This window comes from Phalacrocorax carbo, chromosome 6, assembly GCF_963921805.1.
Source record: "Phalacrocorax carbo chromosome 6, bPhaCar2.1, whole genome shotgun sequence".
Lineage (NCBI taxonomy): Eukaryota > Metazoa > Chordata > Aves > Suliformes > Phalacrocoracidae > Phalacrocorax > Phalacrocorax carbo.
In genome coordinates this window covers 47,168,270-47,181,632 of record NC_087518.1, presented here as the reverse complement: position 1 = coordinate 47,181,632, position 13,363 = coordinate 47,168,270, and the positions used below count along the sequence as shown (strand labels likewise).

General features: G+C 57.5%; 1 protein-coding gene across 1 annotated transcript; it reads right to left on the bottom strand.

The window, feature by feature from the left end:
- Positions 1-5,617: 5,617 nt before the first annotated feature.
- DMRTA2 (DMRT like family A2) lies at positions 5,618-8,041 on the bottom strand. The gene is made up of 2 exons (XM_064455744.1): positions 7,449-8,041; positions 5,618-7,182 (listed from the first exon to the last, which is right to left on the bottom strand). Exons 1-2 carry the CDS (start codon positions 7,939-7,941, stop codon positions 6,305-6,307), a joined length of 1,371 nt encoding a protein of 456 aa, XP_064311814.1. The 5' UTR covers positions 7,942-8,041; the 3' UTR covers positions 5,618-6,304.
- Positions 8,042-13,363: the final 5,322 nt, after the last annotated feature.

The window sequence follows — 13,363 nt, the reverse complement described above, 5'->3', positions numbered from 1 at the left end:
GTGTGCCCACACTGAGAACATGCCAAGGGATATATCCTTATGCCTCACAGATCTGCATTAGAGAGCTCATTTAGGCAGAGCTTCTGTGTGAAGTCAGGAATCAGAATGCATCCCACATGTCACCATCTCTTACAGAAAATTAATCCACAAATATGACAAGGTTTTGCGTTTCCAGATCATGAAGACAGGTTTGTCAGGAAGCAATGTTTTTCCCCCCTGTAGTTTAGAGTTTGCAAGGAGTTAAAATAAAATCCTAGATAAGACTTTAGCTCCCACATACAGGTAAATCCAATACTGCACAAAACAACATTCCAAACAGAATTATCCCCCAGGCAGGTGTCTCATCATGGCCTTGTCCACATCTGCCAAATTCACACCTGGGGTGAAGACGAACACGCGTTTACGCTAGCACTTGGCTAGAGCAGGCCTCAGACTTTGCTATGGTTAGAAATGGTTAGCAAATGGCCTGTTGCAGTTAGAACTATTAGCAATGTCTTCTTGGCTTTAAGCATTTTTATCTCCCTTGATGTACTTTCTTCCACATGAACAATCAATGAGTCACTGTAAAAACACCGATCACCATTTTACACCGATGGCCACTTGCTCAGCCTTTGGCCTGTATTACTGAGCATGCACATAATTGAATCTCCTGACCTCTGTACAGCACCCGGTATTACTATGTCTGAAATTAAGAGCTTTTCATAGTTTCCTCGAAATGTAAATCCTGCCACAAAGTTCTTCCTTACTCAGCCTGTGCAGAGTATAATGAATTCTTAAAGGCTCCCTCAGGAAAAGCACATTATAATAGACTTTAATACAGTCCAAGGAACTGCCTTACACTTTTCATTAATATGGCTGTCCTTCAAACTCAACACCCAGCGAGTGACACAACGTTTTCATTGCACTCTTGTAATACAGGCACCCATATCTTATTTTAGTGATTCTTATGTATTTCCATAGCCCTTGCTACTGCATCCAAGTTCTCTGTTAGCTCCTGCAAGCCTAAGACCCCTGATGAGGGGCTCCTGCTCTTCTGTGCTGGAATTCACCCCGTATCTCCTCTCCCCACTTCTTTCACCTTTAGCGTTTCCCAACACCGGACTTCCTTGCAAACCTACCTTCTCCAGCTGCACCGCCTTGCAGCCCTGCTGGCGAGGGTGAACCAGCTCATTCCCCCACCCTTTAACCCCTTCCCACCCCGGCCACGTCCCTCGCATTAACACCACCTTCTCCGCATCAACACCACACCCTCCTTTCCCGCCGCTCTCAATAATTTCCACAAAATCCAGCAACCAGCCGCACGATCTAACGGTGAACCCAAGGCCGCGGCGGGCTGCCAGCCCCGGGGCTCCGCTGGGCCGGCCCCGGCCGCTCCCGGGAACGGCGGTGGCAGGTGGCCGCGGGCATCCTCCGCCGCCCCGGCAGCGCACTTGGCATCTCGGGCCAGGACCGCCTCTTCCACTGCTTATTAGATTCCCTAATAACATAGAAGTGAGGGGTACGGGTTGAAAGGGGATAGTTTTTAGATTAAAACGACTGTTAAAATTAATTTTCTCTTTTTTGGTTTTTGGTCGTTTGGTTTGGGTTTGGTTTGGGGGCTGTGTGGTTTTTGTTTGATTTTGGGGGTTTTGTTTTGGTTTCTTTTTTCCTGGAATGAAAAGTCCGTTTTGGAGACAAAAGCATTGTGCAATTTTAGGGTTTTTCCCGTGAGTTTTACTTCTGTTTTTCGACCTTACGCCCAAGAGCGGGTTTTCTTCTTCTCTCTTTTTTTTCCCCCCCTAATAAAATGGTAGGGAAAAATAAAGCGGAAACAGGAAAGGAACAGTAACAGGGCAAAAAATAATTTTCGCAACAGTGTTAGTATTTCTGTTGAAAGCCGGGTGAAACGGGGCGATGGGCGTCGGAATGAATCCTCCCGCGCCTCAACTGATGCTGGAAACAGCAGAAAACAGTAAACCAGCCCGTTCCGCTCCCCTTGTAACTTTAGTTTACGCTGGCCCGGGCTCCGCCGGCCGAGCGGCAGCAGCGCGGCCCTTCCCCGGGCCCGGGCGGGCGGAAACCCCCGGGGGCGGCGGGAGCCGGGAGCCGCCGTGCGGGGAGCGGCGCCGCCGGGGCTCCGGGGCAGCGGCAGCCGCGCTTTGCCGGCTCGTCCCACAGAGCTGCTCCTCCTCGTTTTGGTTGGTTTTTTTTTTTTTTCCACCTGCTTAATCACATTTAAATATATTAAATACTTTCCTATTGTTATTGCGGCACAGAAGCGATCGCTGCAGTTGCCATGGGGATGTTATGACAACACGGGGGGATGCCCGCACCGTTCGAGGTGTCCCCTCGCCTGGAGGACGTGGGAAGTTTGTGCGCTTGACACAAGTGCCCTGGGAACGCCGGCGGAAGCGGGGGACACCTGGGCTGGCCCCCGCCGCCGGCGACAACGGAGAGGAGCTGCCAGGGGGCGCGGGGAGGGCGGTGCGACGGGCGCAAGGCGCTTTCGCCCGAGCCGGGCGGCCGCGGGCCCGCTGCACCGGCGGCAGCTGTGTTTGCGCAGCTCCGGCAGGACGGCGGCACCGGCACAAAGGCGGCCCGCCCCGGTGAGGGGCACCCGGGGCTGCCCCGCCGCCCTCCGGCCCGTCCCCGCCCTGCTCTCGGGGGCCGTTTCCAGGCCGGGAAACGGGGCACCAAGCCCCGGGGCAGCCGCGGCTGCGGGGCCCGGAGCCCTCCCGGGTCCGCGGGAGAGGCGGGGCGGGGGTCGGGTCCCGCTCCTCGGCCTCCAGCGACACCAGCCCCCGCTGTCCCCGCCGGAGGGGCTCGGGGGAGAGGCCGCCCGGGGGACGGCGTGAAAGCGGCGCCGGCGGCGGGGCTGTGCGGGGCTCCGGCAGCCAGCGGGGCGCACGCCGGTGCTGCAGCGGAGCAAAAGGCAGGGCCGGAGCCGGAGGGGAAACGACCTTGCTGCGAGCCTCCTTTATCCCCAGGGCCTCCGCAGCAAGTCGGGCTTGCGGGGGGCGCAGCCGGGCCGGAGGGGGTGGGGGAGAGGCGGCTCTGGAGAAGGGTGGGAGGGTAGCGGAGCCTCCCCCGTCGACTGAAAAATAAAACAACCAGTCCGTTAAAAGCGAACCCCCTCCCTCCCCTCCCCGGCCCGGCTAGGCCCGGCGGGCTGCGGCCCCTGCCCTGGAAGCCGGCCCAGAGCCGCTGCCCCGGCGGCGGCCCGCCTGGCCGGGCAGCCTCGCAGCGAGAAGGGCGCGGAGGAGTTCATTTTAGGTGAAGGAATGTCATTTCGCTACTAAATGGTTAGTCTAATTTGATCTTTATTATGCTGTGGATTAGGGCTGATTCATATTAAACAGTAGTGCAGTTAATATAACTCCGGAACGTGTCCCGCTGTATGTACAGCCGCCGCTGTTACAGCCCCGCCGCTTCCCGCGACCCGTGGATTAAGATTTAATTAACAGGGAAGTTTGCTAGCGCTCGCCCGCAGCCTCTCTGCTTTACAAATAATTTATACTCGGTTCCGCAGATTTTTATTCAGGTGACAGCATTTTATTTTACTCTAAAAGGGACCTGAATATTTTATGTTCTGCCAGAGGCTTCTGTATATACGAACCTCTCGAGGCAGCTTCAAACCCAAGGGATTTATTTTTTTTTTTAAATCTACGGGAATTGCCTCAATAGGGACAACGTATCAGATTTTCTTACCCCCTCCTCCTACTCCCCCCAATTTAACAGCCTAAACTATCCATATGAAAGTTAATCGTCGTGATCCCCATTGTCGGTTGCATAAATCCAAGCTCTAGCCAACCTCCAAGACAGGGCAACAATTCTGATAAATTGTCCTGCTCGGCTAACTACACAAGAATGGCTTTTATAATTAAAAGGGGAGCTGAGTTAAATCAACAACTCGTAAGCCCTTCTCAACAGGGCTAGAATGGGAGAAATGTGGCGACCTGATTTCTTTAAGTAGCAGCTCTTTGTAGCCCATTCATAATCCCAGATATGGAAACCCATCCTGCACAAAGTCAGCTGCCAACCAAAAAAGAAAAAAGAAAAATAAAAGGGGGGGGGGGGTTTTATTCAGATGCTCAATGTCCATCTTTTTTTCCAGTCTAACATAACCCTGGCGCTTTATAACCAAACAGACAACTCCTTTTCCAATTAAAGTGGAATTAGGAAACTCAATCAAATTAGCTCACTATTAAAGCCCTTCTTTATTAAAGTGTTTTATTGTAGTAATATTAAGTTTCACCCGCTCTTGGAACACGAGACTTTAAAAAGTTTCCCTTGCGATATTGATTTGGCTGCTCCCAGGATGGATCAGGGTCGAAAGTATTTACCTAGGTGTAATCTGTAATGTTTGCCTACTTTGCTTTGTTTTGTTTTTTAAGAAAATCTTAAAATTGTATCCAGCTCGATCAATTGTGCGAGGGAAGGAAGAACTGCATTTTCCTCACTACCGTCCTTTGATTTTATCCCGGGCCTTGCTTGAATGGCTGCGGCGGGACACCGCTCTCCTCCCAGCCTCACCAGTAAAGACACTGGTTGGTAGGAGCCGTGCTGGCAGCTCCAAGCCAATGTTTACACAGTGATATTTGAAGTGAGAAAGTAAACAGTCCAGCTGTGCCACGGAGCGGTTCGGTGGGATTAGGTTTCCATACCAACCAACTTTAGGAGCTTTTACAGTCTTAATTCAACCATGCACTGAACTTGTTCTTTGTGAGTAATAGTTTTCCTGGGCCAGACCCTGTCAGGGCTGGTAAGAAAGTCGCACCCCGGCCCGGCGAAGGATCGCCTCCCTGGGTGCTGCCCCTCCGCCTGACCGCAACAAATAAATACACTGGGGCGGGAGCACCTTGCTTACTTTTTCGTCTTGAAGAATAGTCAGACACCTCTGGGGAAAAAAACAAAACAAAACAAAAAACCCACAAAACACCAAACAACAACAAAACCCCAACCCACGCATGTAGCCTTTACTCTTGAAACGAGGGGGAAGATTTAGAAGGACACACAGCTCCGAAAGTGAACCAGAAAAATCTTCCCTGCACGAACACCCAGCGCTGAGCCTGCGGTGTTTTAACTCATTCACGCCTGCTGCAAACATTTTTACATTATGAAAACCCGCCCTTATTATGTATCCTCCTGCTTGTCTTGATATAGAAACAAATAAAATGCACATTTCAGATACGAGGGGAAAGTACCTCTCCATTGCTGCAGAGCCTGCGTGCAGCAAGGCGGGCATTTGCTGAAACCGTGCTTTTCTTCTCTGCGACAATGCCAGATTTCCTAAATATGACAAAAATCGAGGAGATAGCCAAGGAAAAAAATCCTGCTTAAATTTACACCTCTGATTTTTTGTTTGTTTTCTTTTCCTGGCATAATAACAAGACCAGAACCAGAAATAAGTGTATTTGACAATTTTGGTTGATAAGGAAATTGCTCTGGTTTGTACGCTTCTTTTTTATTTACAAGTTTTCCAAAGAATATCTGTTTTGACCATGATAAAACTGTAGTAAAGATGTTTGGACTAATTGCATAAACTCCTTTAAATATTGACCATACTTGCCAAATGAATTTCCCAAAACACACTTCCACCATCTCATAAAATACCACTTGCCATTTATAAGACCAGGGTTTTTTTAATAGAAAATAACATTTATTTCTATGAAATGGAAACACAGAATTACCTGTTAGAAACAGCAAGAAGTTTGCTACATTGGAACAAGAAAGCAATTTTCTTGCAGATCACAAATGAAGGAGGCTTATTAAACTGCCATACACCATTGGCGCCGGGGTCCTACGGACAGTTACAAATATATCTACTTTCCAATGTTATATACAGATCATAACATTTCTGGGGGCAGGAACAAAAAGGCTTTCGATTTGACAATAGGTTTAATCTATATGTCTGGTAAGTATTACAATGAGCTGTCTAACCTTTAGCTTAACGTTAATACCAAGTTCACCTACGAGTTACATTAATAACTTAGATTTCCATTTTATAACATTTTACACTTGCTAGTATACATATATATATGTATGTGTGTGGGAAAGTGTGTGAGTGTGTGTGTGTGTGCGTATACACACCCCACGACACACCAAGGATATCCATGCTTATGGCCATAAGCAACAAAGGGTGACTCATGTCTGGACAATGAAAGTGCACCTTTATCACCGTTTTAATACACCTATGCCTGTCCGCGCCGGGCTCTGCAAGCGATTGCCGCCTGTACGGGGGAGAGGGGAGGGAAAGCCACCTGCGTCCGTCCACCCGTGCCTACCTAGCTACCTCTACACAGGTGAGCTTCGGAAGCCGCCCCCGCTATTGCTTCTCGGGGGTGTTGTTGACCATGGGCCCGTAGAGCCCGCCGGAGTAGACCTGCTCCTTGTGCACGGCGGAGCGGTCCCGCATGAGGTCGCTGAAGGCGTAGTCCACGGGCGGCCGGAACCCGAGGGTGGGCATCAGCCCGGCCGTGGAGTAGGGGGTCATGAAGGCCAGTCCCCGGCTGTGCGCCGAGTAGGCGAGGCGCAGGGGGTTCAGTCCCAGGTGGGTGCCCAGCGGGTAGGCGCCGGCCTCGGCCCCGAAGTGCGTGGCGTTGGGCTGCAGGGGGGAGAAGGCGGAGCGGCTGCCCAGCGTGCCGATGGCCGGGGCCATGGCGCCGGCTATCAAGGGCCGGTGGTGGGCGGCGGCGGCGGCGGGGCTGGGCGGAAGGCCTTGCAGGGCGCCGTCCCGAGACCAGCCCTCCTCGGGGCCCTTCTCCGGGCCGCGGTTGTTGAGGATCTGCTCGATGGCCTGTACCACGTCCCCGCCGCAGCCTTGCAGCACCAGCTCCAGCACGCTGCGCTTGTGCGCCGGGAAGACGCGCGTCAGGATGTCGATGGGAGTCCGCTGCCGGCCGCCGGCCGAGGGCGATGGGTCCTGCTCGTCCTTGTCCGCCTCCGAGCCCGAGTCCGAGCCCAGCGGGCTGATGGAGCCCGGGCTCTCCTCCCCCTCCTTCGGGCCCTTGGAGACGGGCGAGCTCAGGAAGGACTCGCCGTCCCCGTTCTCCGAGCCCGAGCCGTGGCGGGCTTCTGGGGAGGAGGTGCCGGGCGCGGACTCGCCGTCCGGGGAGAGGGGCTTCCCGCCCGCCTGCTGCGGGGTGACGGCGCGGCTCGGCAGCAGCGTCTTGGGGAACAGCTCGAACTTCTGCATCTTGGACTCTGCGGGGGGGGGGGGGTGGGGGGGGTGGGAGGGTGGAGGGGGTGGGGGGGGCGGCGGGGAGGGGAGAAGGAGAGACACCGGTCAGTGCGGCTGCCGCCGGCCGGCCCCGCGGAGCGCCACGGCCGCGGAGGGTGGCTCTGCCGGGCGGTGCCGCCTGCAGGTCCGCGTCCCGTCCGCGCCCCCGCCCCGCCCGGCTCCGTGCCCCCCACACGCACCACACGCCGCCGGTCCCGGGCTCCCCCCCGGGCGCACAGCGCGTCCTTACCTGAGGCGCCGGCGCCTCCCTCGCCGCCGCCCCCGGCGCAGACGGAGCCGAAGACCTCGTACGCGGGCCGGGGCGGGATGATGCCGTTGGCGGCCGCCAGGGCCAGCCCCTCGGCGGTGCCGTAGAGCAGCTGGAGCTCGCGGGCCTCGTTCTCCTCCTGCGCCTGCTGGCGGCGCAGCGCCACCTGGGCCGCCATGACGCGCTGCCGCTCCGCGATGAGGGTGCACTTGGCGCACATGCAGTCCTTCCAGCGGCAGTACCGCTTGTGGCCCTTCAGCGCCGACACCACGCCGTGGTTGCGGCAACGGGCGCACTTGGGCGTCCGCGGGTACTTCTCGGCCGCCCGCAGCAGCAGCGGCGGCGCCCGCAGCAAGCTCCCGGCCACGCTCACCGGCAGCGTGGCCGCCGCCGCCGCCGCCGCCGCCGCCACCGAGCTGGGGGGCACCGGAGGGGGCGCGGCGGGCACGCTGGGCAGCTCCGACCGCAGCTCCATCCTGGCAAGCCGGCCCCGAAAGAGCGACCCCCCCCCCCCTTCCCCGGCCTTCCTCAAAGCAACGCGGGGCGGGGGAGCCCCCGCGGCGCACCCGCGCCTGGACGCGGAGAAGCTCCCGACGGCTTCAGGCGCGGTCACGGGTGGGGGACACGCGGGGCCTCGGATGCGGGCATGCAAACCCCAGCGCCAACCCCCTCGCCTCGCTCGCCGCCGCTGTGCGCCCGCACCGGCACACGGCTCCGGAGTGGGGGTCAAGTGAGGAGGGGGCCGTCCGTCGGGGGTCTTTCTGCGCCCTCCTCCCCTCCCCTCCGCTCCCGAAAAGCCAATCTGAGACAAGAAACCCCAAGAAAACTTAGAGCTCTCTCGCTTCCTTGCTCTCCGTGCGCATCTGGCAGGGCAGCACCAAGTCCATCGCGCCGGGCTCAAAGCCGAGCTCTCCCGTCCGCGCTTGCGGGATCGCCGCTCCCCACGGTGCCCCGGTGCAAACCCGAGCTGCTCCCTAAGCTCAGCTCCCCCTTCCCCCTTAAACTACAATCACAGATTACAAGCGTCCCTTCAAAGATCAATCCGGCACCTTCAACGACGGGATCCCTCGCCACAAGCCGCGTAGACTAAAATCCAGGAGAGAATAATTAAAGGGGGGGAAAAAAAATAAATCACCCCCGTTTTCCGAGCAGCAGCTCCGCAGCCGTGCGGAGGGGCCGGCAGCCCGCGGCCAGGGGAGCCCGCCCCGCCGCCCCCCGGCCTGGCTGGGCTGGGCTGGGCTCACCCGCCGCGGCGAGCCCCGAGCAGGCAGCAGGCGGCCGGCGTCGGAGCAGGCGGAGCCGACGGCAGGACCGACAGCAGGGCCGGAGGAGCGGGCAGGGCCCCGCGCCCCCCGGGACACGCCGCCCCGCGCCGCCCGGCGCGTGCGGCCCGCGCGGCCGGAGCTGCAGGCAGAGCGCGCTGCCCGCCGCGCCGCCCGCCGCCACTCGCGCTATTGTTGCGCCCCGCGTTGCCATTAGGCAACATTTGACAACAATGTGGCGCCTGCTATTGGCCAGGGGCGGGAAGCGCCGCTCTGATTGGCCGCCCGCCGGCCCGCCGCGTCCGCCCGGCGGCTGCCCGAGCGCGCCGCGCCCGCGGAGGGCCGGGAGGGCCCGGGGGGACCCGCGCTGTCCGCGCGTGTCCGTGTCCGCGTGTTCCTGCCGCCTGCGCGTGCAAAACGCTGCCCCGTTTCTCGCTACCCGAGAGTTTGGCTTTTCTTTTTTTTTTTTTTTAATCCAGTGGAAGCGGTATCTGCCTCCCCAAGTGCTTGGGTTCGGTTTGGGTTGGGGTTTTCGGTTTTGGTGTGGGTTTTTTTGTTTTTGTTTTTGTTTTTTGTTTTTTTTTCCTGGGTGTCACTTGTCAAATGGGTGGGGGAAAATACACTGTGGAAGGTGACAATTCAATTTATGGTCTCCCCCCTCCCCTTGGAGATTTTGTTCTGTAAGAGTACGTAACGATGCCTCTCTCCTTCCCTTTTCCTTCCTCCCGTCCTTCGCTCCCCTCTCCTCCTTCTCTCTCCCCTCTCCCTCTCACTCCACAACTGCAGGTGAATTTCACGCGTGCCGCCGCAGTAGCAGAAGCCCGAGGTGAGTATGATTTTCCGTATTTTCCTTGCGCTGTAGCCTGGCAGAGCCCTGCCCGCCCGCCGCCCCCCAGACAGCGAGCTTCGGTCCTTCTGCCAGCTGTTTGCGTGACTGCGTGTTCAACAGGCGCCTTCCCCGCGGGGACAATACACCCGAGGGGCAGATTTTTGAGGAGGAGGCTGGCGGGCTGGTACCTTAACCCCGAAGCTTTTGTTTTAGCGTTAACCACCCGGGTTTGACGTCACCCTCGCTGGTAACGGGGAGGCGGTAGCACTTCGGTGGGAAATAACGCCGACTCCTTTCCCCGAGGCTCTGCCCTGCTTCCCACGAGGGATCTCCATCCTCAGCGGCACTTTTTAAAGTTCTTTGTTGCACGTGTCCCTAACTCCTTCCCCGCAGCGGGAACCGCCTGCCGATGGCCGGTGGCAAAGGCCCCCCTCTCCGCCGCCGCAGCATCCCCACCCGCGCCGTCACACGCGGCGAGACCGTTCCCCGGGTGGGCTGCGGGGGCTGCCCGCGGGCGAGCTGCCGGCCCCCGCGGCACTCGGGCACCCGAGCCGGGAGCAGAGGCAGCCCCGGCTTTGCCCTGAAGGCGCCGAGCCCGCCCGCCGCTCCCTGAGCGGCCCGGGAAGCGCGGGGGGCCGTGGGAGAGCGCGGGGGGCCGCGGGGGGCCGCGGGGCAGCCCCGCCGCAAGACAAGCAGCGCTCGCTGAGGCTCCGCTGCCCCTTCCCTCGTGTCACACACCTTCTGGAGTTGCAAGCAGCACAGCTGTAAGGTAGCAGAGCCCTCAAACTTTTACATATTTTTATTACACTTACATGGTTCTTCCTCTTTCTTTTTCTTTTTTTTTTTTTTTATTTCTTTACGGGATGAACGCTTTCCCACCCGACTTTCTGTGTGCGCAGCTGCCACCCACTCCTCCGGATTTAGGTGTTATAACACCTTTATTTAATACAGCCGCGAAGTCAAAATATACGATTTAATTTTATTCGCAACCACTAATTTTACTCTCGGGGGAGAATTACTCAGATCGCCTGATTTAATTGGAATTTCGTAGAACTCGATCAGACCGAATGAGAAACATTTGCAGTATTGCTTTATGTTGACTTACCGTGGAGAAAATATTCTCCCTTCTCCCTGGCAATTTTTTGGGGGGTTGCGGTGGGCTTTTTTTCTGCAAATACTTTCTCCCCCCACCCCCCCGAGGCAGCCTGCCATCACCAACCACAGAGGACACGGGTTACGCTGATTTCCCCGATTTCCTGTTCCTTTTCTTTCAGTTCTGATTTAAATTAAAGGGCTGGGTTCTCCTTTCCTCTTACAGCGGTTTTAAACGATCTATTTTGGAACCAGCCGTGGAGGAAAAAAACCATCCAAACACAAAAAAACAACCACACACACGAACCAACAAACCCAAACAAACAAAAAAAAAAACCCAACCAACCAACAGTGGGCGATGAACCAGCCAGCGAAATGAAATGCGGTGGTTTCTCTTCAGAGCCTCATGCCTGCAGTAACACTGCGAACGGCGGCGCGGGAGTTCGGACGCCTGGGGCGCAGCGCCTCTCCCCCGGAGCGCTACACGGCGCTCCCGCGGGCTCGTGCCGCGCGTCCCCCCGTGACTGTTCAGAAGGAGTTAGGACACAACGCCCTGTGCGCACAAACACCCAGCGCCTTTTTCTGAGGTTTATCCCAAGTCAGCACTACGGCCACCCCCTCATCCAAAACACTTAAGCATATATCGCTTTTTAAATATGACGCTCAGTATCAATCCAACATGGAAACAGCGGGGCTTATTCAACAAACTTTTCTCGCAAGAACACGTAACGCAGCGCCAGGATTCAGTAAGTACCGAGGATGTTTGTCAAAAGCTCCCCCGATATATCACGAGCCTTTCACGGTTTCCCACCCTCTGCTTCTCTCTTCCCCTCCCCGCGGGGCAGGCAGCGGCCCCGGCCCCGGCCCCGGCCCCGGCCCCGGCCCCGGCCCCGGCCCCGGCCCCGGCCCCGGCGGGGAGCGCCCGGAGGCGGCGGGGGCTGAAGGCGAAGCCGCCGCCCGCTCCAGGGAAAGCGCCGCGCCTCCCCGGGCTCAGTCCCGGCCCCGGGGCCCAGGCCTCCTCTGCGGGCTCGGCACGCTCCTCCCGCCTGAGCGGACCCTGCTCCTTCCTCCTTCCAGCTCTGGGCGCCGAAGGGGGCACTTTTAAGCGGGATCCCACTATTTTGTTGGTGTTTCCTTACAAAGCGCCTTGAGAAAAGGACCGCCCCGGAGCCCGGAGTTTTACTTTTCACCGATTTCATATTTTAATAATAGCCATTTCTCCCCTCTCCTCATTTTCCCCTGGAAGCGTTCACTGTGAACCTAGGCAAAGAGCGCGCACATTTCACAGGTTTTATTCAAACGAAACACAACCTGGCTGTGAGTTAGCCCGGACGAGCAGAGCCGCGGCCAGGGCTTGCCATGGGGTAAGGGCTTTCTCCAGCTTTGTCCCGGCCTGCCGGCGCCCTGCGTGTGTGTGAGTATGCACGGGAGGCAGCGGGGGCGGCTGGTTTTGCCCGCCCCCCTCCTTCCCTCCTACTCTCCTACAGCAATTCATTTCTGTTTGACGAGGCACAATAAAATCTTCATGTACATCCCTGCTCTTGTGTCTTTCTTGGGGGGGGGGGTAAAGGGGGGGGGAGGTGTGTTTGTTTTAGGAACCCGCAGAGTAGCCGTGCTCCCGCTGCACGGGCGGGTGTGCTGAGGAACCGGGGCGGGACGCAGCGCGCTTACGAGGAAAGAGAAATTAATTCCTCCAAACCCAGCGAAAGGCAACTTTAAAGCCCCGAGACTCGTCTCGCTCCCAGCTTGGCTCTGGGAGCTCCTTCCACCACCGTCCAAGTCAAGGGTGGGACCCAGCTCCTGCGTCCCCCTGGGCCCCGGAGAAGCAGCCCAGGGCCGGCACAGGGCACCCGGGCCAGCTGCAGGGCCCGGGGCGAGCGGGTCCCCGGGGCAAGAGGGTCCCCCGGGGCGAGCGGGAACCCCCGGGGCGAGCGGGATCCTCCGGGACGAGCTGGAGCGCTGCGCGGGCCGGGTGCGGGCGGCTGCCGCCCCGCCGACCGCGGGGGGGGGGGGGTGTCAGGGCCGGAGGTTACGGGGCACGGCCTCTCCCGAGGTTCGGGCAACGCGCGCCCTTCAGACGCGTAAAAATCGACGTTACTTCGTTAGAGGAATGAAAAGAAACGCTGCGTTTCGTTGCGTGGTGCCCCGGTCGCTGCTTGATTATCCCGGGGATGTGTTTGGCTGTGGCAGCCTCCAGAAACGCGCCAAGTCGGCGCCCACGACACAGTGCTCACACCTGGGTCAGCGCGATAAAACACGAGACGGTCGCGGGTGGGGGGTTTGGGGTCTTGTTTTTTCTTTTTGTTTTTTTTTAAGAAGACCCAATCTTGCCGGTGGTTTTTTTTTTCCTCCCCTCAGCCCCCCTTGATTCACCTAAAGACTTCCTATGTATCGCTGCTCCCGTGCAGAAGTTTGAGAGGGCTGCACGGAGCGGTGCTGCTGCATCTTCCCCCAATTACAGTAGTAAAATCTTAATTAAAAAGAGCCCGTCCATTGGCTGCCATGTAGGGGAAGGCAGGCACGCTCGCCCGGAGGCAGCGCAGCGCCCGGAAGCATCCCAGAGAAATATAGTTCTTGATTAGTGTATTTTCATCTCGTTCTTAGCGGAAGACAGTTTGTAAGTACCTGCTAATGTTAGTGCTCTTTAAGGTTTCAATTGTTCTAGGGGGTTTGCCATTGACTTTTTCATTATTTACCTACTGAATCAAAGTAAG